This window comes from Cladophialophora carrionii (genome assembly GCF_000365165.1).
Source record: "Cladophialophora carrionii CBS 160.54 unplaced genomic scaffold supercont1.6, whole genome shotgun sequence".
NCBI lineage: Eukaryota > Fungi > Ascomycota > Eurotiomycetes > Chaetothyriales > Herpotrichiellaceae > Cladophialophora > Cladophialophora carrionii.
Genome location: NW_008481831.1, coordinates 2,076,059 through 2,098,687, shown reverse-complemented (window position 1 = coordinate 2,098,687; position 22,629 = coordinate 2,076,059). Strand labels below are relative to the sequence as shown.

General features: G+C 52.6%; 10 protein-coding genes across 10 annotated transcripts; 4 read left to right on the top strand and 6 right to left on the bottom strand.

Annotated features, from left to right (window-relative positions):
• Positions 1 to 548: 548 nt before the first annotated feature.
• Positions 549 to 776, bottom strand: G647_07721 (uncharacterized protein; the record flags this gene model as incomplete). Its single annotated transcript, XM_008732034.1, has 1 exon — positions 549 to 776. One exon carries the CDS (start codon positions 774 to 776, stop codon positions 549 to 551), a length of 228 nt encoding a protein of 75 aa, XP_008730256.1.
• Positions 777 to 1,289: 513 nt separating this feature from the next.
• On the top strand, positions 1,290 to 2,966 carry G647_07720 (uncharacterized protein; the record flags this gene model as incomplete). Its single annotated transcript, XM_008732033.1, has 1 exon — positions 1,290 to 2,966. The coding sequence occupies one exon, from the start codon at positions 1,290 to 1,292 to the stop codon at positions 2,964 to 2,966; it is 1,677 nt and encodes a 558-aa protein (XP_008730255.1).
• Positions 2,967 to 3,664: 698 nt separating this feature from the next.
• Positions 3,665 to 5,657, top strand: G647_07719 (uncharacterized protein; the record flags this gene model as incomplete). The annotated part of the gene is made up of 5 exons (XM_008732032.1): positions 3,665 to 3,744; positions 3,828 to 3,855; positions 3,991 to 4,055; positions 4,125 to 4,159; positions 4,219 to 5,657. 5 exons carry the CDS (start codon positions 3,665 to 3,667, stop codon positions 5,655 to 5,657), a joined length of 1,647 nt encoding a protein of 548 aa, XP_008730254.1.
• A 234-nt stretch (positions 5,658 to 5,891) lies between these two features.
• On the bottom strand, positions 5,892 to 6,848 carry G647_07718 (uncharacterized protein; the record flags this gene model as incomplete). The annotated part of the gene is made up of 2 exons (XM_008732031.1): positions 5,892 to 6,482; positions 6,672 to 6,848. 2 exons carry the CDS (start codon positions 6,846 to 6,848, stop codon positions 5,892 to 5,894), a joined length of 768 nt encoding a protein of 255 aa, XP_008730253.1.
• A 2,465-nt stretch (positions 6,849 to 9,313) lies between these two features.
• Positions 9,314 to 13,183, bottom strand: G647_07717 (uncharacterized protein; the record flags this gene model as incomplete). The annotated part of the gene is made up of 2 exons (XM_008732030.1): positions 9,314 to 13,123; positions 13,175 to 13,183. The coding sequence occupies 2 exons, from the start codon at positions 13,181 to 13,183 to the stop codon at positions 9,314 to 9,316; spliced, it is 3,819 nt and encodes a 1,272-aa protein (XP_008730252.1).
• An 856-nt stretch (positions 13,184 to 14,039) lies between these two features.
• On the bottom strand, positions 14,040 to 14,651 carry G647_07716 (uncharacterized protein; the record flags this gene model as incomplete). The annotated part of the gene is made up of 1 exon (XM_008732029.1): positions 14,040 to 14,651. One exon carries the CDS (start codon positions 14,649 to 14,651, stop codon positions 14,040 to 14,042), a length of 612 nt encoding a protein of 203 aa, XP_008730251.1.
• A 328-nt stretch (positions 14,652 to 14,979) lies between these two features.
• Positions 14,980 to 15,792, bottom strand: G647_07715 (uncharacterized protein; the record flags this gene model as incomplete). The annotated part of the gene is made up of 1 exon (XM_008732028.1): positions 14,980 to 15,792. One exon carries the CDS (start codon positions 15,790 to 15,792, stop codon positions 14,980 to 14,982), a length of 813 nt encoding a protein of 270 aa, XP_008730250.1.
• A 636-nt stretch (positions 15,793 to 16,428) lies between these two features.
• On the bottom strand, positions 16,429 to 17,498 carry G647_07714 (uncharacterized protein; the record flags this gene model as incomplete). The annotated part of the gene is made up of 3 exons (XM_008732027.1): positions 16,429 to 16,783; positions 16,834 to 17,206; positions 17,255 to 17,498. The coding sequence occupies 3 exons, from the start codon at positions 17,496 to 17,498 to the stop codon at positions 16,429 to 16,431; spliced, it is 972 nt and encodes a 323-aa protein (XP_008730249.1).
• Positions 17,499 to 18,247: 749 nt separating this feature from the next.
• On the top strand, positions 18,248 to 18,489 carry G647_07713 (uncharacterized protein; the record flags this gene model as incomplete). Its single annotated transcript, XM_008732026.1, has 3 exons — positions 18,248 to 18,271; positions 18,326 to 18,410; positions 18,461 to 18,489. The coding sequence occupies 3 exons, from the start codon at positions 18,248 to 18,250 to the stop codon at positions 18,487 to 18,489; spliced, it is 138 nt and encodes a 45-aa protein (XP_008730248.1).
• Positions 18,490 to 19,136: 647 nt separating this feature from the next.
• G647_07712 (uncharacterized protein) lies at positions 19,137 to 21,562 on the top strand (the record flags this gene model as incomplete). The annotated part of the gene is made up of 3 exons (XM_008732025.1): positions 19,137 to 19,332; positions 19,386 to 21,451; positions 21,509 to 21,562. The coding sequence occupies 3 exons, from the start codon at positions 19,137 to 19,139 to the stop codon at positions 21,560 to 21,562; spliced, it is 2,316 nt and encodes a 771-aa protein (XP_008730247.1).
• Positions 21,563 to 22,629: the final 1,067 nt, after the last annotated feature.

The window sequence follows — 22,629 nt, the reverse complement described above, 5'->3', positions numbered from 1 at the left end:
CCGCCGAGAGCGAGGAAAGTGACTTTGGTGGGTCCCCCGTTCAGCGCAGCCTGTGGCGATGCCGCTTTAAACCGGCAGCCATTGCAGCTCTCAGCGCATGCGAGCAGTTGCGGTTCAAGGCACTCTGTCCAGAGGAAAACCATATTCATAAGCATGCCATGGAAGAATATTATGGTTGCTCGCTCACAACGTATCTGCTCTTCTTCGAGGATGTGCTGGTGACTCTGGGGTATTTGGACCCATAAAGTTACAAACCGTCCAAAGTCACCTGCAATTCATGTTCGCTTCTTGTACGAGGTACTGAGTTGCCGGATGCACCTTGCCAGTAGTTCAACAGATATTGACCTGATTCTTCGATCAAGTAGCACTGCAGCAGCAGCATTGAGTTGAGAAGCTCTCTCTCGGTTCCTCTCCTGTACATAACCGTGAGTCTTTCCGACCCAGGCCTGACACTCTTTGATGCAGAAGCGCTCGAACACCGACCAATGCCATTCAGATGACCCCGAGGACAACGCAGGCTCGACTTTCGCAAGAGCCTACTCATATCTTCATTTCGACTTCGTGAACTGCTCAAGCGCCGAAAAGTCGCCCTCGTCGAACTTGGCCCAAACCGCCTCGATCCTCGCCCTCCGCTCCAAAGCAGTCTCCCTGTTATTTCTGCTCTTCTTCGTACGTTCGCCCGATAAACATCTGTTAACTTCTCGCTTGATATCGTTGCAGCCTCCCGTGGCTTTGTAGAGGAAGCCGCGGGCGTGGCACTCGTCGAGGGCGTTCATGATCTCCTCGCAGCCTGTGGTACAATGTGTCAGAACCAATTCATCTGGCGACCCCGTTGTTTCGTATGCGAAAATGATCCTGAGAGAGCAAAAGCAGGTGTAACGCAAGCTCGATCGCAACACATTTCGCCTCGAGCAAACCATCATGCGACTCGACAAGAGCTTGATTGCCACATACCGACATTGTCTTTCGTATGCAGATGGGAATGCATCTTCGTGGAGACTCGTCTCCAATATTGGTCATGCGGTTCGAGCCACGCCCACATCTGACCGTCGACGAGAGGGGGCGGAAAGGAGATTGACGGCCTGGATCAAGAAGGATGAACGAGTGTTCCGTGTTGGAGATCGAAGCTAAAGCAGCCTTGCGTCCCTGACGGCAGCCTTGCATGACGCTAAGATAAGATATAGATTAGATTCCTGTCACTTTTTTTCGGTGCCACTCCGCAAATATGTACAGTACGTGCTCGAGATTGTCTGGTCCCTCCTCCATTTCGCAGCCTGCCACCCACCAAGATGTCAATGACACTAGCGACCACGTGGGTGCGTAGGGGTGTCGCGGCCCAATTCCCTCAGAAATACCAAGTCGACGAAGCAGAACTCAGTCGAATATCGAAACTCGCCCGCCTTCAGTTAGAGGATGCACAGCAAGATCTGCTCGATGCGCAGAATGGCAAAGATGCCGACCCCGACAACAACTCGGAAGATTCAGACTCGGAAGCCGGTGTAGCTACGGGCGAAGTCTCCGGAAAGGCTAAGACTCCAGTAACCGAGGAAGATGACTTGAAGGAATACAACCTCGACGACTACGACGACGACCCGGTGGACGAGCAAGGCGAAAAATTCTCCATGTTTGGGAACGTCGGCTCGCTCGCGTACCACGCGCCGCACGAGCAGGACCCTTACATCGTCCTACCGGAGGGCGAGCAAGATTCGGAAGACGAAAGAGAAGATTTACAGATATTGGCTTCCGACAATTTAATCCTGGCAGCAAAGGTCGAGGACGAAGTAGCGCAGCTGGAAGTCTTCGTTTACGAAGATGAAGCGGACAACCTCTACGTCCACCATGATATCATGCTGCCTGCCGTACCGCTCTGCGTGGAGTGGATCAACGTTCCTGTGGGCAAAGGATCAGAGTCGCGGTCAGAAGGCAACTTCGTGGCCATCGGTACAATGAACCCGGAGATCGAGGTTTGGGACCTCGATGTCGTGGATAGCATGTATCCGAATGCGATATTGGGACAAGAGCCGGAAGAACAACCAGACACAGAGCAGAACGGAGAAGGCAGCAGTTCGAAGACCAACAAGAAGAAGTCGAAGAAGAAGAAAAAGAAACCCAAAGCGAACGACGAATACCATGTGGATGCTGTACTTGCGCTGGCTGCCAACCGTCATCATCGGAACCTTCTTGCCTCGGCGTCAGCCGATAAGACAGTCAAGCTATGGGATCTGAATACTGGGATGTGCGCGAAATCATACACAATGCACAGCGGCAAGGTGTGCGCTCTTGACTGGCATCCGACAGAGTCAACAATTCTCTTGAGCGGAAGCTACGACCGAACAGTAATTGCGACGGACATGCGAGCACCAGACGCGCAAGCACCGAAATGGGTCGTGGAGGCCGACGTCGAGAAAGTGAGGTGGGATATCCATGACCCGAACTTCTTCTACGTCACCACAGAGGCAGGAACTGTCCACTACTTCGATGCCCGGGTTGTCCCTTCGTCTCACGATAAACCCTCCAAGCCTGTGTGGACGCTCCAGGCCCACGACGGAGCGGTCAGTGCCTTCGATATCAATCCTACGGTGCCCGGCCTGCTGGCGACGGGCTCGGATGATAAGAAAGTCAAATTATGGAATGTCCAGGACAACAAACCAAACATGGTGATCTCGAGGAATCTTGACGTAGGAAGGATTTTTGCGACACAGTTTGCACCTGATACGGAGGTAGCGTTCAGGTTGTCAGTGGCGGGGAGTAAAGGTCGATTGCAAGTGTGGGACATCAGCACCAATCCGAGTGTTAGGAAAGTGTTTGCTGGGAGAGTTCAACTGCCAGAATCCGACGGCAAAGAAAGATTGGTCGGCGCCAGCCTGAGTGACCATGAGAGTGACGACGAGGAGGATGAGGAAGAGGCAGACAATGCCGCCAGGGCAGGCGGCCAGGATGGCTGGGAGTCGATGGATGAGGATTGATCAGCTCTAGTGGACAAGGCTGAGATGAAGTGAAAGTCCTTTATCATGAACGGTTGTTCGCAGCATGATGCCTGATACCAGAGTAAAGTAACGCAATGATTAGGCACGACTTAGGAGACCAGATCAAACCGACGGTCAAACACCCGGAGACAATGGATTGATTAGGCGTCTTTACAATAGCTACAATCTATCGCAAATCCCTCAAGTACCTGCTTGTACGGACTAATTAACTAGGTAGTACCTGTACTTAAGGCAGTGAATCACTGGCCGTACTTTGTGCGATGTGTTTTAAGGTTACCTGAATTACCTAATTACCTAAAATTTAGGCAGCAACCGTGACGCCCCCAATCTCACTGCTCGAGCACAACTGAACACGCCTAGACCAAGACCCCCAAGTGACGCCCGTGACGGCTCTGAGAAAGCACCCAGCCGCCCTCCCTAAGGAACCCCTCCAAAGAGCCTGGGAGCCAAACTATCCGTCTCTATTTTCTTTCTCCAAGCTTGCGCGCGCCCTTCCCCCAACACCTAACTTCACCCGCCACGCCACGCCCAATGCTTCGCACCAAGCCAGGACCCCGACATTATTTCCATCCCTGATCGCAACACAATTGGAAAACAACAAACGACCACCATCTCTAATCTCTCCAATCCATCTCCCCTATCATCATCTGCGTCGACATCATCGCCCACCTTTCAATATGCCAGGCGGAGACCACACGGAAGGGACAAACACGCCTGAACCTGTGGAAAAGGGCTTCGCCACGCTGAATCAGTTGCAGTAAGTGGGCGGGCAATCCTCAGTGCCCGTGACATTGAGGTCCCGGCAGATCCGAGAAATGATACTAACATGACTTATGAAAGGATTGGAGTGAAGGCCTTTGTCGAAAAGGTGAGTTTTCGTTGAGTTGATTTCTGGGTTTCTTCACGGGCTTCGCGTTCACGTGACTTTTCACGATACCTACATAATGTCCAAGTATGTTTGCAAAAAGTACGTCTCTTACTGACCGGTGGGCAAATTGTGCAGAATGGAGAACCCAGAAAGGCAGAGATCTTGTCGATAAAGCAGAGGAATTCAGCCTTGACCTTCTAGTATGTCTGCCACTACGACGGACCCGTCTTCGTGTCTTTGCTTGTATGACCTGACAAGAATGGGGGTAGCGTCCACTATGTCGAATTCAACAAACGTCTCGACGGTACGCATTCTGTTCCCCTGCATCACCAAATGCCTTTCCATGCACTAACATCCCCCTAGAATGGGTCACGGCCGACCGCATCGATCTCTCCCAGGAAGTCGAATGGCCTGTGCCCGAAAAGCCCGAGAAGAAGAAAACGACCGTCACGACAAAAGGCCCTCCGTCCAAAGCTGCCGCCGCCGCAAAATCCATAACCACAAAGGTCGCAGGTCGGGCGAGGACAGAGTCTCGCGCCGGCTCCGCGACGCCTGACTTGCTCAGCAGTAAAGCCGGGAATGATAGGAAACGTCCTGTCCCCTCAAAAGCCGGTGGTAAAGAGAATAGAGAGGAAGGGCTCGCTCCAGATGGCGATGCCTCGCTCATGGCCACTCAGGAAGGCACGCCCTTGCCAATCCTCGGCCCTGACGAAGGCACGCAAGACACTGAAATGCCGGACGTGACGAAAACAGAAGAAAAGGTAGCCCCGATCATGGAACCAGAGGAAGAAATCGAGAAGCTCCGCACGGGGGGCTCGATGGTACAGCATCATGCGCAACTCCACTTGGTCCGGAACCTGGATAAGATTCAAATGGGCAAGCATACCATTGAGCCATGGTATTTTTCCCCTTATCCGCAGGAGTTCAGCGATGTCGATCTCGTCTACGTCGATGAGTTCTGCTTGTCTTATTTCTCGTCCAAGAAGGCGTTCGAGAGACACCGGACCAAGTGCGAATTGCGGCATCCTCCGGGCAACGAGATCTATCGCGATGACTTTGTGAGCTTCTTCGAGGTGGACGGACGGCGACAGCGGACCTGGTGTCGGAATCTGTGTCTGTTGTCCAAGCTGTTCTTGGATCACAAGACACTATATTACGACGTCGACCCATTTCTGTTCTACTGCATGGTGACTCGCTCGGAGCATGGGTGTCATCTAGTCGGCTACTTCAGCAAGGAGAAGGAGTCAGCAGAGGGGTACAATGTCGCTTGTATTCTGACCTTGCCGCAATACCAGCGACAGGGACTGGGAAGGTTGCTAATTGCCTTCTCGTATGAGCTGAGCAAGCGAGAGGGCAAGCTCGGTTCGCCAGAAAAGCCGCTTTCTGATCTAGGCCTGCTGGGATATCGGCAGTACTGGAAGGAGGTGCTCATTGAATTGCTCTCGGATCCAGCTCGACTGCCTCCCCCGGGCTCTGCCTCTCACACGCCAACTTCAGAGCACCTCCATCCTCATTCATCCTTGGGATTTAACGGGCCCAACTCTCAGTACTCAACAAGCATCGCAGAGATAGCGAGTCTGACGTCAATGACCGAGAAGGATGTACATGAACAATTGGAGGTGCTGAAGTTGCTGCGATATCACAAGGGTGCGTGGATTATCGTCGTCCGCGACGAGCTGCTAGAGTGGCAGGAGCAGCGGCGCCAGAAGGAGAAGATCAAGGGTGCCAGAAAGATCGACCCGAGCAGGCTGAACTGGAAGCCACCTGTTTTCACCGCCAGCAGCCGAACCTGGAACTGGTAATGGGCCGTTTCTAAAATTCCAAATTAGCGAGGGGTTGGGGGCGTCTTTGCTTGGGTGGATAACGTACATGATCATGTTGGCAACGGGCGCTGGTCGCTCGTGCATTCACAAAGCGTGTTGATAAATGTCGTCGCATCCACACGGTGCTCGTCCTTTCTCTGAAGGTTTGGCCACAATTATCCCTAGGACATTTTCAGTCCATATCGAAGAGATGTAAGACCATTTGGCGTTTCTTCAAGAAGGCATATTCGTATACCGGGCGATTTCCGCGTCGGCACCCGTGGCATCCGAGCCATTTTCTGTCATTTCAGTATCCCCGTTGTGGCCATTCTGGCTCTGACTGGCAGCTTCATCTCCATCAAGGCCGAGAGGAAGTTCGGGCAGATCGATCTTCTTCTCACGCGCAAGCTGTTCAGCCCACGCGCGGGCTCTGACAAGATAACGGATGTTGGCCTCTCTTCTCTGATCTTGAGACTGGAGAATGGCTTCGTTGACATCCTTTGCGACTTTCCGTCTTAATGAAGGGTCAACGAGCTCTGCTAGGGCACCGAACTCGCTCTGGGTACTTGAGCTTGGCTGACCAGACGATCCTGCCACAGCGGCTTGTGTCCACGACTCCTTGGGTACGATCAATAGAGCCATGGCCCGTTCGAGGTCAACTTTGAACTGCGCATCCAATGTAGCGTAAGGTGCGAGGTTGTTTTGAGCAAACTCTATCGCCTTCGCTACCAGAGTTGGATCGGAAGACGTGAAACTCTGGCGTATCAACTCGACAAGTTGGAGGCGGAGAAGCGAGAAGTGAAGCTTCTTGTCGGTGTCCAAAAGCTACCTCGGCGAGTCAGCATACTAGCTAAACGAAGAGGACGTAGATGGACGTTTCAGCAGTGGTGTTGAGAAATCATACTGAGGACTGAAGGTGTTTTTGCTCTCATCTTAGCCCGGAGGCTATGAGTGGTGCATGAAAACAGATATAATCATAAAAGTAGGAAGGTAATCCAGAGAGGAAGCACTTACTTCTGGGTTCAGCTCGTTGATGAGCTCGATAGCGGCTTGCAAATCTCCACGGTGTATTGAGTCTCGAATCTGTACCCTCTCGTTGATACAGCCGAGGTCAGCTTTAGGCTGAATGTTGGCCTCCGCTGCAAATTTCTCTGCAGCTGACGGATATCCTTCAGTGATCAAATAGTCCATGATGAGGTTGTTGAAATCTCTGTAGACGATGCCCGGTCAGCCAGTGCTCACAGTTCCTGCCCGCGCCATACGTCCCGATCCCCAATATTTCAGAAAGCAAAATATCCAGTCTCTTCAAGATTTTTCAGAGAGATTCCCATTTTGTCAAAGAGTACATCATGTGGTGGAGAGGGTTTCGAGAAGACAGTGGTACGTACGATTTCGAGATTGGCGTGTCGGCGACCTGGCGCTCGAAGGGATGAGCCGCTGCGGCAGCCTTGAGGGATGATTAGAACGAGCACGAAGAGAGGCATCCGACGACTTACCATGGCGCCAACACTCCGATAGGCAGACTGGAGAAGTCGGAGCTGCAGTGGCAGAGTCGACCAGTCACGGCATACTTTGCACAGCCGTTCTGTGACGGGAGGAGTTGCACGGTAGTAGTACGCTTGGAGTTTGATGGTGTCAGTGATGAAGTCTGCCAGTGGATCGATTAAAGTCTTGCCAAGATAATACGTCGGAGTGTTTCTTTCATGGATGCTGTTTCCTCGGTACATAGCCGTGTCGGTACCTAGGTTCCTATGCACGCAAGCCTCACAGGGCTTCAACAAGCCAACTGGAGCACGGGTAAAGAGGTTTGTCTCTGTGCAAGTCAATGACAAACTCCATGCTTAGCACAAGGACAACGTTGAAGCTGCCTCCCAACGACATCGTCGACGTACCCTGTCATTCAGTCAGAGGCGCCACAAACTTGATCGTCCCAGCAAAGACCATGGAAGACGGTGAGGATTTGCACGGCCCAAAGACCTGCCTCATCCCTTTCTCCTCGTGCCAAATTGGCAGACCCTGTGAGTCCGTATGGCCTGTCTTCTCGTCATCAATGGGTTTAGAGACGAATAAGACGGCATGAAAAGTACCAACCAAGGACATTATTCCCACATGATTTACGTGAAAGGGGAAAGGCTTGTGGCAAGTCCTTTGTTTGCGTGGCTGAGTGATCAAACCACTCCCGAGCTCTTTGACGACTGTACAAGGCATTTTATTAACAGCGTTGGCAACTGGCGAGATTGGCTTTCGAGAATCCCAGATGGCCGCGCGCTGGTGCGATGGACTCCAAAGGACACGACAATCGCAACCATGTCAGAACTGCACCGGAAAATGATGACTGGGGATATGACGCGGAAATCCCGAACAGAAGCCAGAGTATCAGCACAGGCTACTGCACAGCTGGTATACGAGCTTCAAGTCGCCGTCAACGCCACAGAGGAGCAGCCAATACGCGAACTTGAAGCCGTTATCGGCCAGTCGGCTCCTGAAGACTCTACCTCCATTTCGACATGCTGGAGACTGTATTTTGGATGTCGATGGTAATCTCAGTCGCACTTCTGGTATTTTGTTTATCGAGCCTCCTTCGAGCTGGACAAGGCGAACGCTACTAACGCTGGATCCTCGGATCGGGACAGGTTACGCAAGGCTTTTAGCCGATCAAACGACAGTTCACATGGTTTGGGCTCGTAGAACCAGCTGAATCTGACCATCAACACCCTACCTTACTTGAGTCCAATGCAGCAAGATACGTGCTGGACAATACTCTGATAGGCCAAAGCGCCAACTTGCTTCCGATCACAGGACCAATCTCACAAGCGGTATCGCCAAGGGTGCCTCATCTTGCCCCTACCAATGAGCCGGTCTCTGCGCTGCCCCAGCATATCAGGAGCGATTCGAAAGCACCAAGCCCACATTCAGCTCGCCTCAACTTCAAGCGCATGAGAAGCGTTGCACTGCAGAGTGTAACAAAACAATATCGGCACCCCTCCACCCGTGCAACACTCGCACTCTTATACCTGTCCAGCGGATATCCCTAGGTTTCGGTCTACTGATGCTTTACTACGACATCCGTTGGTAAAGGCAAGTCGAACGTACTATGCGGACCTCCAAAGTTCCTTGTGCCGTGTGTAGCGTGTTGGGAGCGAGTACTTCTTCGCAGTTACACGGTTATCAGGGGCCGAAAGTCCCTAACTAAGCTGTGGGTGGAAAAGTCTTTCAAGACCTCACTCAGCTTGGTCAGATATCAGGCAGGTATCGAGCAGTCTGGTGCCACCTGGACCGATATAGAATTCATCAGCCAGGTCTCAACAAGACAGCTTCCAAATGTCATATCCTTTCATTGTGATGGGAGATGTCCAGTGGTTTCCTAGCCACGCATCAATCACAGGGAATTATATAATTCCAGCAATGGCATGCCAATTAGTCGTCGCTCGAAAATCTCCTGTTTCCCGCTTGCTAATTTGCTCCGCACAGCTTGTCACGGGCCATGCATCCTGTTACTCGATCAGAATCATCACCGCGCCGTAATGGCCGCCATCCATTTCTGCTCGTCTTTCCTGTAAGGCACCATGAGAGTGAGAAATGAGATTCACTTAATGGCTGCTGAAGAGGAATGTTTGTTCCCATCTTCTCGCACAAACTCGTCATGGCACAGAAACTCACCTGTCAAAATGCAACAACATCCCCAGCACGGGGATCAACTGCCGCTGGTGCCCTTTATCCCTCTGCTCCAAAAACTGCAGGAGCACATTTTTCAGGTACACATAGTCAACCGTACCTTGACTTAGTCCCGCGGTTTGTCCTGCAGCCGTTGTAGGTGTCTCGCTGCGACCGGTCGTGGTCGATAGGCCTCTTTCCTTAGGAGCTGGAGACCGCACGTTCGCGTGCGTAGAATCGATTGATGTCCGTGAACTCGGCGCATTCGAGTCGACCCTACCTAGACCGGGCCGTCCAGGTAATCTTGCCTGCGCGTTCCTGAGCTCTTCTGTGAGGTTCTTGTTCGCCTTGGTCAGTTTTTCAACCCGCTCCTTCGCCTCATCGCCCATGCGCCGTAACTCTGCCTTTTGGGCATCGAGTTCCCTCACATGTCGTTCACTCTCATCCAATGCCTCCCGGAGACCCGTCATCGCGGCTTTGACTTCCTCGACTTCTCTCGAGGCACGCGTGGAGACCTCCTCAAGCTCATCCCTCCGTCTCTTCCACTCCTTGAGCCGGTTCTCGAGTTCATCCTTTTCATCTTCCACCCCTTTCAGGGCTCGTTGCGCATCCCTCGCTTTTCCTCTCGCCTCCTCTACCTCCCTCATCATCCTTCTCTGCGCGACACTGGCTTCATCTTCGACTCGGTCCCGTTCTTCAATCGCCTTATCCATTCGTTCTTTCATTTCCCTAATCCTGACCTCAGTTCCACCTGAGGACTGATCCAAGAGCATGCGCATCGTCTGGCCTTCACGTGTTCTCTCGCTCAACATGCGTTGCGCTTCGGCGAGTTCCTCTTCAAGGTTATCTGCACGACTGGATGCTTCGCGGGCTTGCAAGTTCAGTTCGTGGGTCTGATCGCGCAGGGACGAGACAAGCGCCTGAGAGGAGGTGTGTAGGGCGGTTTTAAGATTCAGCTCTTCGCGCAGGGAGGTTAGGTCACGATGGTTGTTGGACAGCTGGGCGTCCAGATCCCGGAGCTTGTTGCGGAGCGTTGACGATTCTTCTTTTGCGCGAGCGAGGTCTTTTTCGAGTTGGGAGGAATATGCCGCCGCCTCCTGACGGCGGGTTTCGGAGGTCTGCAGGTCGAGTTGTGCTTTCTCGAGGTCCTTTTCCAGCTTGGTTCGCGTGCTGGTTTCCTGCTCAATCTTTTGGTTGAGTTCTTTGATTTCCAGGTCCTTGTCACCGAGACGCTTGCTGAGACCTTTGAGCTCGGCTTTGATGTCCTCGTAGCGGGCTTCCAGACGATTGAGCTCGCCTATCTTGTTCTTCAAGTTGTCTTTTGTGGTCTTGAATTCAGCGACTTCATTCCGAAGGTTACGCAACTCGGGTTGTGCTTTGGCGAGCAATTCCTTGAGGTCGGTGATATCTTTGAATCTGCCTGCCGCGAGCTGCTCTGACGCCGCGAGATCTTTCTCGAGTATTGAGCACTTGATCTTGAGTTCGTCGTATTGCCCTACGATCTCCTTGCTGGCTTTCTCCTGGTCAGCAGCACTGGCAACTACCGCCCGTGTCTCATTTAGCTCCTTTTCAAGCCTATCCACGGAGTCTTGCAAAGCATTCCTCTGTGTTTGTGCCTCTTTCAATGCGTCTCGGGCTTCGACGTGCTCTTGGCCTTGGTGTAAAAGATCGTCGCGCAAAGTCTCGATCTCTTCTTTCAGCTCCTCCTGGTCTTTCAGTTGTTGAGAGAGTCGCTCGACACTCTCAGCCTTGGTTTCTAGCTCTGCTCTCAGCTCGGAAATCTCTTGTTCAAGCTGATAGATTTGGTCGCGGGAGGATTTGTCATTTCCAGCGGGCTCCACGTCTTCTACTTCGGCGAGATTCTCGGATACTTTGACTGGTGCATCAGCTTCCGTCACATCCTCACCAGCTTGTTGCGGTCCCCTGCCCTTCTTCTTTTTCTTGTTCTTCTTTTTCGAGCCTCCAGTGCTAACTTCAGACGGTGCTGGCGAGGGCGTTGCCGATTGTGTCGCAGGTGCGGCTAACGAAGAAGATTTTTGCAAGCCAAAGTTGTCTGAGAGATACTTGACGACCTCTTCGCGCGATTTCAGGGTGTCAAGCTTCGATTTCGTGTTCTCGTCTAGGAATCCAAGAACTTTGGTGGATGGTCGGCTCAAGTACTCCTCCTGGTTGGACTTGATCTCGGTCTTCAGATCAGAGACTGTCTTCTCGGCTTTGTCGAGTTGACCACGCAGGGTATTCATGATTTTCTGCATGGTGGCGAGTTTCTTCTCACTCGACTGATCGTCTTGCTCCTTGGCCGCTTCCTGCCGTTCGGCTGCCTTGTACATGGCTAATGTATCCTCAAGGTCTTTGACGACCGAATCCTTCTGAGACAGCTTCTCGCTCAGTATCTTTATATCTTGCTCCTTCGACTCGATCTGCTGTTTGAGCTCGTTGTTATGCGCGTCGAGCTCTTTGATGCGGCTTTCGAGGCCTAGCAGTTGCGACACTGCTTCATCCTTTTCTGCCTTCAGGTTTTCAAGCTCTTTCTCCACCTCGGCTGTGCGCGAAGTATTTGAGGCGGCCAAAGTCTCGAGTTCATCAATTCGCCTCTGCAAGTCAGTCTTGCTCTCGTCAAACTTGTCCTTCGCATCTCGAAGCGAATGGAGCTCCCGGGTGGCAGTCTCCAAGCTCTCGACCATGCTCTCGGTCGATTCACGAGCGACCTGGAGATCTCCCTTCAGGTTTGTGACTTGTTTCTTCAGATCTTCCACTTCAGCTTGACGTTCTTGCAATTCGGTTTCCATCTTCGACTGCTCGGTTTCGTACGAGAAGAATTCCTCGGTCGTCTCCTTCGGTGGTGGCGAGGACACCGCTTTTTGACGAGGGGAGAAAAGAGAGAAGCTTGCGATGCGGGAAGTCGTGCTTGAAGGTGACTTTGCTTGTTCCGAGTCTGTGGTATCTTTCACCTCCTTCACCGACGGGTTGTCACCTACGGCCGGGGCCGGCGGGCTACCCACTGTCGCACTCATGTCATTGTCGAACGCCCCCTGATGGTTCATCGACTCTAGCTTCTTTTTCTGTTCGGCCACTTCTTCAACCAACCTCTTCGCCTCCTGCTCGGAAGCATGGAATTTCTTCTTGTAGTCGTCCCTGTCAGCTGTAACGCGCTTCAACTCATCCACAACCATGTCGGTCTTCAGATTGATCTGGTTCAGGTACTCCACCAGAGAATTGGGGTCATTTATACTCGTCAGAGGAGTGTTCTCGCGGAGTGAGGCCTCGAAGGATTCAACGGCTAGGACTCGTGCATGGGCCACTCGATATGCTTTAAGGAGGTCTGCGTATTTCGATTCCATACGGTCCAGCTTGCGCAGTTTCACGCGGACTTCGGTAGGGAGATCTTGCGGCCGTAGGTGGCCCGTGGTAGGATTAGTCGTGCCATTCGCCTCAGACAGTTTGCTGTCAGCTGCCTCCGTGACGTTTGGCGTGAGCTGTCCATCTTCGCTGGCCGGTTGTTGTTTCTCCTTCTCCTGGCCCTTCTCTTTGTCCGTAACCTCTGGCTGCGGAGTAGCTATCCGACTCGGTACTGCACTCTCGTCCGTCCCAATGGCGAACTCCGGTTCGAACTCGGATGGGTCTGGTCCCTTCTCGGTCGAGTCGTTGGTTTGTTGCTCTCTCTGTCGAGACGCAGTCCTTTGGCTGCTCCCATTCTGTGCTTGTGGGCGTCGCCTAGGCGGGGTCCTTGTGGCTTGTTGGGCACTTAGAGCGGCCTGTCGTTGTCGCGCTTGCTCTTCCGCTATGCGACTGTCTATGGCGCCCTTGAGGCGCTAACGACAGGGTCAAATCGGCCACTTCGAACGCAGAGAAGGAATACATACCTGAAACATATCCAGCTTTGCGGTATTAGTTGGGATGGCCCAGGGACGGTAGCTCTAGTCTATGGAAATGGAAAAAAAATAACCAAGCAAGAATCACGAACTATCACAAGTAAACTCCGCAGTCAGGGACGCCCGTTAGGCGGGTCGCCAGTTTGCGGAGTGAGATTTGGAGAGTCGAAGTGGGACGCTACTCGCTCAACTCTTTTTCAATTTCATTCATTTTCCTGGCATCGCTGTTAATCTCATCTTATACAGTTTTACTCTCACTTCACTACCACCTCAATCTGAACTCGTACAAAGTTCAGTTCTTGGGCTATTCTATGCCACAGCAACTTGATGGTGCTCGGCTTACAACCACTAGATCCTGCTGCCTCCGACCTGCCTCAAGCTCAAGATGCCGTTCGTATCAGCACGTCTCGAATTCATTTCGCTTCCTCCTCAAACTCCTTACACGCACGACATTTCTTCCTTCTGCTCAGACTCCAATGTCCTGTGCCACGCCGACCGTAGACGACCACTGGACCTCTGCAACGCAGTGATGTCCCCGTCAAGGGCTGGAACTGCTGCCAAGAATGAAGACCAGTGTCTAGTAACAACCCGCCATGACCACAGCTCCTACAAGTCGCTGTAACTGATTCTGCTTGCCCATGAGGATTCGGTATCGTGTCAGCCCGGCGAAGAGCAATAGATTACACAGTCCACAATTAAGCCGGAGCGCTTCCTGGAACCGCTGTACCGAGAGGTCTGCGGGTGGTAGGATGGGCTTGACTTGGATGGCCTGACAGTACGTGCGGATCGAAGCTGTCTCCCCCGACAAGGACGATCGCTGCTTTTGTAGTAGAGACTCTGTCTTCGTTTTCCTCACTCATTTCAAGACCACATTCGCCCCTCGCGCCGCAAGGTACTGATCTGGTGCGCCCTGGGGCAGACTCCTCACCACCGCAAAGATCTCCTTGTCGTAGTATCTCAGCTTCGTCTTCGGATCGGTATATCTGCTCGGCAATCCCGTAATGTCGCAGTAACGTTTCTGGTTCGCAGGATGCAGACTCGGCGCGCTTTCAATGTTCGTGTATGTGACAGCTGGCCCTGCCGTCAATCCTCCAGCAGGTCCGGGAAACGCGCCACTTGATGCTTTGTCCCTCTGTAGATTACGCTCTAGGACGAGCGTGCTAAGACTTTGCGTCGCTTGTGCCATGTTCACGGGCCTCGAGCCCGCAGAGGAGTGCACGGGTGTAGCTGCGCCATCGGAGTTCGCGCCCGTCGCAGGTAGAGGGGTCGATGCGCCAGAGTTGTTCTGCGTTGCTAGCACCGACGCTTCCTTCCGTTGCGACTCGGAGATGATTTGCTTGGTGTTCTTGTTCCGTCGCGTACCGGGTTTCCAGTTGGGGTTACGAAAAGGTTTAGGCGTGTAGAAAATGTCCATCTGGTCGAGGAGTTGTTGGTGGGAGTCGTCGTGCGGCGCAGGAGTCGAGGGCATCTTGAGCGTTGACGCGGTTTGGGACTTCAGACGTGATCGCAGTCAAAAGTCCTGTAAGGGTTCGTTGGGACGTGTGAGCCCTCAATTTGAGTGACTGTGCATGGGATATGAACAATCGCAGATGATGGTGGAATCACGGGCCCGCGTTGGGAGACCCCAGAACAGGACCCGCCATCCGCATACGAGGTCAGAGCTACAGATTGTCCAAACTTAAGAGAACGTCGCCTTCCCTGGGCTATGAGCGATATGTTCGACCCTGTATCGAAGCATTATCATTTATGATATCCATAACTGGGCTCAGTACGAGCTGTGCACTCCCACTTGCCAGTCATCTACGCCATCGCCGTGCAGCCACGAAAGCTAACAATCCCACACTCAAGCCAACACCGACCCATGCCAGGATACCTCGTCGGATCTGGGTCATGACAATCTCCTGTGCCGCCTTCGCGTCATTGACGCGCGGGAAAGGAACATCAGGTACTTCACAGCCCAAGATCTTGCACAAGGGCTCCCACCCGTCCTTCACATCGTAAAACTTCAGCCTCTCGGGGGGCACCACTCTGGTAACGTACTCCATATGCTCTTGATACTGTCCTGCGTGCGGAGGCTTGTGTCCCGACGAGTAATAAAGCTCTCCCATGCGGCCATTCTTCAGTGCTACGTTGAAAGCGTACCAATATCTCATTGTCGGCAACAGCGCGAGTATGAAGCGGAGTATGCTCTCATCTCGCTCGTCTGTGTCTGTTTTCGAGGTGATGGCGCGCACACTGTTCCACCAATCTTCTGGATCCCGGGTGGTGCAGATGACATGCGCGTTGGGAAAGAGTTCGGCCAGCTCCTCAGTGAACAGGATGGGAGGTAGATCTGTCACGGCCGTGAATCCCGCCACCATTGACTTGAGCCCCGCGAGCACGATCTTCCTATCCTCTTCGTTCGTGATGGGCGTGTGCTTGCACAGTTCAGTCCAGTCACGTATGTGCTTCTCGCCGGCGCCGACCAGCTGACTTCCGCCATGGTACACTGGTCCTCCGAGCAGTATCTTCAACGCTTCGCTGAAGGATGCGGTGCCTGTGCGGGACATTCCACAACCGATCACCAGGAGCTGCGCATTCGGATTGGGCTTGGACGCTTCTTGACCCATTTCATGGCAGGAGGGGGGAATTTCTGGGAAAGAGACAACTCTACCTGATGCTCAAGTTATCGTGCTTCAAGAATCTTTCACCTGAAAGCATTGTTAGTCGTGAGGACAGGCTATGCACCCTCAGTTGTTCAGCGCCAACAATCATTTACCGGCATGAGTTAGTGCCATGGTGTGCATTATCATCGAGCTGCATACCCAGCCCCAGCCTCGATGGGCCTAGTTCTCTTCGATGTCCCATCGTTTGTACAAGGCATGCAGCGGCAGTTAGTGTGCATAAGCGGGAAACTACAGTCAGATACCCGCAGGACCGTTGGTTTACACACATGTGAAGAAGAACGGACAGGCGTCGAATGGGATCCCCGCCGGCCAAGTGCATAGCTATCCTGCATTCGTTGTATGGGGTAGTCAAGAGAATGCTCATCCGTCGAACTTGGGGACTTTGCTTGCTGGTAAGTAAGGTCTACGGAGACACGACATGAGCACGAAGTATACATATGATCCGGCAGTATGAAGTCGCCTTGCAGTTCGGGTTGGCGTTGGGCATAGACGAACAGCAAGGATGGAATTGTTTCGAGCTATCTTCACCTTCAAGTATCTTCTTCCAAGATTCCATTCCTGCTGTACTATCGCTGTTCATCATGTTGAATTCTGGACTCTCACCGCTTCGGCAACCGCATCGGCTAATGTTTCCACCACGTCTTCGCCATCGATGAGATGATTGTCTCGCTTCTCGTAGAGGGTACCACCCTCCGCCCAGATTCTTCTTAATGTGAAAACCGTAGCATACGGTTTTCCAGCGTCCCATGCTTCTTGTTCGAGCTTCTTCAGAGTGTCAAGACTCGTGTAGCTCACTTTCCACGGTTGACCACCAGTCTGTTTCTCGAACTCTTTCAGGATCTCCGAGTCGGTGGTTGTAAACGAATTCACACGCAACGCCTTGTTTCGACTTGCCTCCGGATGTGTCAGGGCTAAGACGACGAGCTTGCCGACACTAGGACCTTTGTCAGTTTAGAGCTCCGGATGGGGATAGGCGCAACCTACTCCTTCATCGTGGTAAAGCTGATCTTGAAGTTTCCGTCGCCGATCAAAACCGCCTCCTTGTTCTTCACGTCGAAGGTCCCGGCTTCCTTGACGGCCTTGTTTGCGCCAAAGTAGAGGCCTGGCTCGCCGTCGGCGTACGGTCCCACCACAACATAGGTGTAGTCCAGCTTGTCGGCCGCTTGCAATGCCGCTCTGACCTTCAGCTTCTTCTGGTGGGGTTTTTCATTGGCCGAAGCCGGACCGTACTCAATATCAGTTCCATACTCTGATGGGAAGAACCTGTGGACAGAAGGACTTTCGTTGGCCAGACGGACCAGTTCGACCTGGTGTTCAATCACATTCCTGCCCACGGCAGATACCACAGTGTCAATGTCTACGTGGATTAGCAAGTGGACAGCAGGATCCCTATCGGTGAGCTCACCTTGGTAGGCCTTTTTGACATCCTCGGCGTTGGTCACATCTCCCACTATAATGTCCACTCCTTCGTCCTTTAATTTCTGAATCTCGCTTGTCTTGGATTCATAGGTGCTGGGAGAGGTGAAGACGGCTATCCTGTCAAAGTTTGACTTATTGCGAACAATCTCTTGGGTGATTCGGCTCCCAATCAGCCCGGTGGCCCCGATGATCAATAGCTTCTTGCAGGCCAAAGAGCCTGCTTGAGACATTATGCGATTCGACCGAACTTGTTTCGTTAAATACAGAATCGACGTCCTCGGTCGTATGAAAGATTCGGTCAATATCAGAGCAACAAGAAGAATTGAGCCTGGGTTAAACTGAAGGGCGACAGTACTCAGACTTATGGTCTTCTCACAGGGGACAATTGTTTACTATTGTTGTCCAAATGATGCAATCACATCGGTCAAAAACGCCGAGCCGAGGCCGTTGGCCGATTCGGGAGAATGTTTCTATACGCGCTGTTGGCTGAATACGGATGGGCACATAGATCGTGAGAAGAGAATCTTTAGTTCTCCGGTTATATTAGGCGGCGTGGGAAGCGCTACTCAGATATGAACCAGCAGGCATCTGAGCCCGATCCAGCAAGAGCTCATATGCAATGCTGAAGAATCTGGGAGCGTCGTACATCTGAAGTGAAGGAAAGATGAGTGATGGGTAAGGTGGAAGCAACACTGGCTGCTGCGTAACAGGTCTTGGCATGCTCCTCGCCAACGCGAAACGCGTCGGCCATCAACACTTTGGCTGAATCGCGCTGTTGTCATCCATCCCACGGCACGATGGTGAGTCCAGGTCGACACTGCGACAGGCGTGAACTAAGTATCTGCTACAGGAAAGCCCCCACGAACAGCAGCAGGCTCTGCTCCTGTCGCGGATTATAACAAACATAGTATGCTAGGATCCCGTCCTTGACGCCAATCCAGACTAATCGCATGACCAGGAAAAACTAAATGAGGCTGTTATGATGATGAACAGAAATTTGCAGGTTCGAACTCCATCAAGATAGTGCCAGAGGGCAAGACTAAAATATGGCATGCAGGAGGTCAACATCCAGAACATGAACGTCGAACTGGTGGCTCAGATGTTCAAGAACTACCAGTCGAACGTGCTTTTCCACCTTGAAGGTACAAAACGGTTCGACAACGGATTGAATGATACTATTAACACTTTCTAGCAACAGAGAACTTGAAAGATCCCCTATGAATACGAAGAGTGCTCTGCTCGATGGAAGATGAGCTTGGAAAGCCGGCGGCTTCTCAGATAGGCCTGGCCGAGTTGGACAACTTGGTGATGGGCTGAATGTATGACAGTGGACTGTCCGGAGGGACGTATGACAGATAAATGCTAAAACTCGATATGCACAAGGTGACTTGTCTGTGGCTTTCCCGTCGACGGTGGATGATTGACAGGTATCAGCTTGGGCAGACCAACAGCCGCCCAAGCATGACCTGTTGGGCGGCATGTTACTGCACCCGGATTGTAGCAATCTCAGGAATTCCCATGATGCACCAGAGCTACGAACTCCGCTTCAGACTGCAGTCTACCTGACTCGAGTGATTTACTTGAAAATTATAGTCCTTTGAGATACAGTACGTGTTCCATCAACACTGCACGGCATCGACCGACGCGGCTGGCAACATTCTCCGCATTTGACGCGCCCTCCAACTAAATTAATTCCCACTGATCATCTTCCTTTACATGCGACAAGTGACACAACGCCAGCAACAACCACGAATCCTGTCGGGTATCTGCGCGTAGCTTTGGTCAACGACGACACTCCAAACAGCTTTCATCGACTCGTCCCAGATCAAGGGACCACACAACGGTAGTCTTGCAATGGACACGGCAAGATGACCATAACCTCAACCACCCGCATCACGGCGGAGCGTCGACTCCCTACGCCGCCTCCAGAGTCCCAGCTGCTATCCCAGCCGCGGATCTATGCCGCCCCAGACTTTCCGTTCAAAGGCTGGCAGCCTCCCAAGCCTGACGGATATCAACAGAGTGCGGGGACTCCCTCGGAAAGCGCGATTGTCATTGACAATGGTAAGAAGACCCTTGCGCAGGTATTGACATGGAGGTTGACTTGCTTTGCACAGGCGCGAGTACGGTCAAGGCCGGCTTCTCCTTCGACAAGGTTCCCCGATTCCTCGTCCCACCGATCATGGCCAAGTTCAAAGACCGGAAGTTCAATAAATACTGCGCATTTGTGGGCCATGATGCCTACGCGGACGCTACTACGCGTGGCCAGATCAGACAGGCGTTCGAACAGCACACCAGCATCCCGACCAACTGGGACATCTTGGAAGGCGTCTACGACTATATATTCCTGAAGCTGGGTGTGAACGGGGAGGGCAGTGTGGGCCGGCCTTTGGTCGTCACAGAGCCTGTCGCGAACCTGGGCCATAGCAGGAGAATGATGAACGAAATGCTTTTCGAATGCTACGGCGCACCGAGTGTCACCTATGGTATCGACAGCCTGTTCTCTTATCGGCAAAACAAAGGCCAGTCTGGGCTCGTTGTATCTTCTTCCCATACCTCGACGCACATCATCCCTGTCTTGAACCGAAAACCTCAGATGCAAATGTGCGCAAGGTTGAACTGGGGAGGCTCGCAGGCACAAGAATTCTTGTTGAAGTTGTTGCGCTTGAAATACCCCATATTCCCCGGTAAGATGACGATCGAGCAGATGGAGACCTACATCAAACAATATTGCTATCTTTCAACGGACTACGCGACAGAACTGTCAACCTATCTGGATTGGTCGGGTCTCGAGGAGGATCGAGATATCCTCATCCAGTATCCCTTCACAGAGCAAGTTGTGGTCGAGAAATCGGCCGAAGAGCTTGCCCGGATAGCAGAGCGGAAGAAGGAGTCTGGCCGACGCCTTCAAGAGCAAGCCGCCAAAATGCGTCTAGAAAAGCTCATCAAGAAAGAACAGCAGTTGGAATACTATCAGAATTTGCACAATGACTATATCAACGCTCCAACCAAGAAGGAGCAGCGCCGAATCCTGGACGACGAAGAGCTGAAAGACGAGGCCGCGCTGGAGAGAATTATCCGAGACTTGGACAAATCAATCAGTAAATCCAGGAACAAGGAGTTGGGTGCTCCCGAAGAAGAAGAGAACCTCGAGGAACAGCTGACCAAGTTTCCGCTTCTGGATGTTCCCGACGATCAACTGGATGAAGAGGGCATCAAGCAGAAGCGGCATCAGAGACTAATGAAGTCCGGTGTCGAAGCAAGAATAAGAGCCAAACAGGAAAAAGAACGTGAGAGAGCACGGGTGGCAGAAGAAGAGAGAAAGGACCGCGAGACCCGCGAGAATCGCTTTGACGAGTGGCTCGCAGGGCGCCGACAACAGCGACTGTCGTTACTCGCAAAGATAAAGGAGCAAGCAAGGCAGAAAGCAGATTCCAGTAATCGCAAAGGCATAGCTTCCCAGATGCGCATGAAGACCTTGGCGAACCTTGCTTCAGATGGACCAAAGCGAAAGCGCAGAGGTGGAGGGGACTATGATGACGACTTTGGGGCCAACGACGAAGACTGGGGCGTCTACCGGACGGTCGCCACTGAACCTGCAAGTGACGACGAGGAGCCAGAAGAAGACCCTCTTACCGCTTTGAAGGCGCTGGAGAGCGAACTCCTGCAGTTCGATCCGAATTTCTCGGAGAAGGACACTATCGAAGCGCAGAACGATTGGACCAAGAGCGTATTGCATGCTTTCCTACGAGGAGCGAGGCCTGCGGATCCAGAGAGTCAGCGCGAAGGCAATCAGATCCACTTGAACGTCGAACGCATCAGAGTGCCAGAGGTGGTATTTCAGCCTGGGATTGCTGGGGTCGACCAAGCTGGTCTTGTTGAAATCATTGAGGGTATTGTCATGGGTCGGTTTGCGGACTTTGACCAACAACAGGCCCTGCTCAAGGATGTCTTTCTCACTGGCGGAAATACCATGTTCACGAGCTTCGAGCAACGGCTTAGGCAGGAACTCATAGCCACGGTGCCTTCGGATTTCACGGTCAATGTCCGGAAAGCGAGCGACCCAATCCTTGATGCGTGGAAAGGAGCAGCCTCCTGGTGGAGTTCAGCAGACCAGGTCGAGCGACAGGCCGCCAGTGTCACACATGCGGAATACATGGAGAAAGGAAGCGATTACATCAAGGTAACCACCACCCCAGTTGCACCCCCGTCTTGGGTGACGGTCGCTTACACGTCGCAGGAACATGACCTAGGAAACTCGATAGCGCCATCGCCGTTCGCTTTCGGAGGATGATCACCACTGTCGGCGTTTTGTAATCTGCTGATACGAGTACGGAGTTCGTTGGCAACGCGGCAGTCGGCCTCTGCTGCTTGGCATGTCCGCATGATCCTGTGGTATACTTCGATCACCCTATCACTAGTGCGAGCGCCCCAGCGACTATCACAGTACCTCGTACTGGGTACAAACTAATACCAAGGGTTCCGCATCCGGCTATCCAGTATTCACGGATAATGCCTTACGGAGAGGGGAAACGCAGCTCTTTAGCAGGGGCGGCGCTGTGCAGTACGCTCCTACCGCATCAAGTGACAACAAGCAGAATCCGAAAAGCTTCTTCGCCACAAGCCGGCGAAGCTATGAAGAAACTTTTAGCAGCCTCAGTTTCGCGCAGCCTTGTCATCAGGCCTCCGAGGCGAAATTGATTCCAGCCTTGGCCCCCGTTTGAAATGCAGGTTCCGACGCTCATGTGCCTCCGGTCAGAGTATTCACCGATAAAACGACGTCAAGATTTTGACAGGATGATGACAACATCTCACCGTTGACATACATAGGCACACTGTTCCATACCCCTAGTGGGGAACTGATCCGAATACCATCTACTCGAGCAGGCGATTGTCAACTGGAGACTCGTCGCTTATTGGATCGGCGTGTATGCTGTTTATTGCTATGATCGTCTCTCGGATGGTGTTGTTCTTACCTCGTAACCTGCCGATCTCGGGCAGGCCGTCAAGTGACATCGCTGAATCCTGGTCCTCGTTGGCGGTGTCCGTACGTAAACATACCTGCCAGGTTTCGAAACCCTCTCCCCGCTATTAAGCGAGCCAGTTACAGGGGTATGCGAGGGTTTCCCATTAAAGGAGTTGTAAAACTTCTTAATAAGATCTTACCCGCACGCCACTTGTTTCGTGCCTGCTCAAGAGAAGCGAGGTGCGGGAGCCGTCCGATGGGCACAGCGGATTCGTAGCGCACAACCCTCGAGGCGTCCCGTCAGGAAGGCCTTAAGGCCACATCACAGAAAGCCTTGCAATCCGAGGCTGTTGGCCCCAGCGTGAAATCTGGATCCACTGTCAGTGTTGCGATGG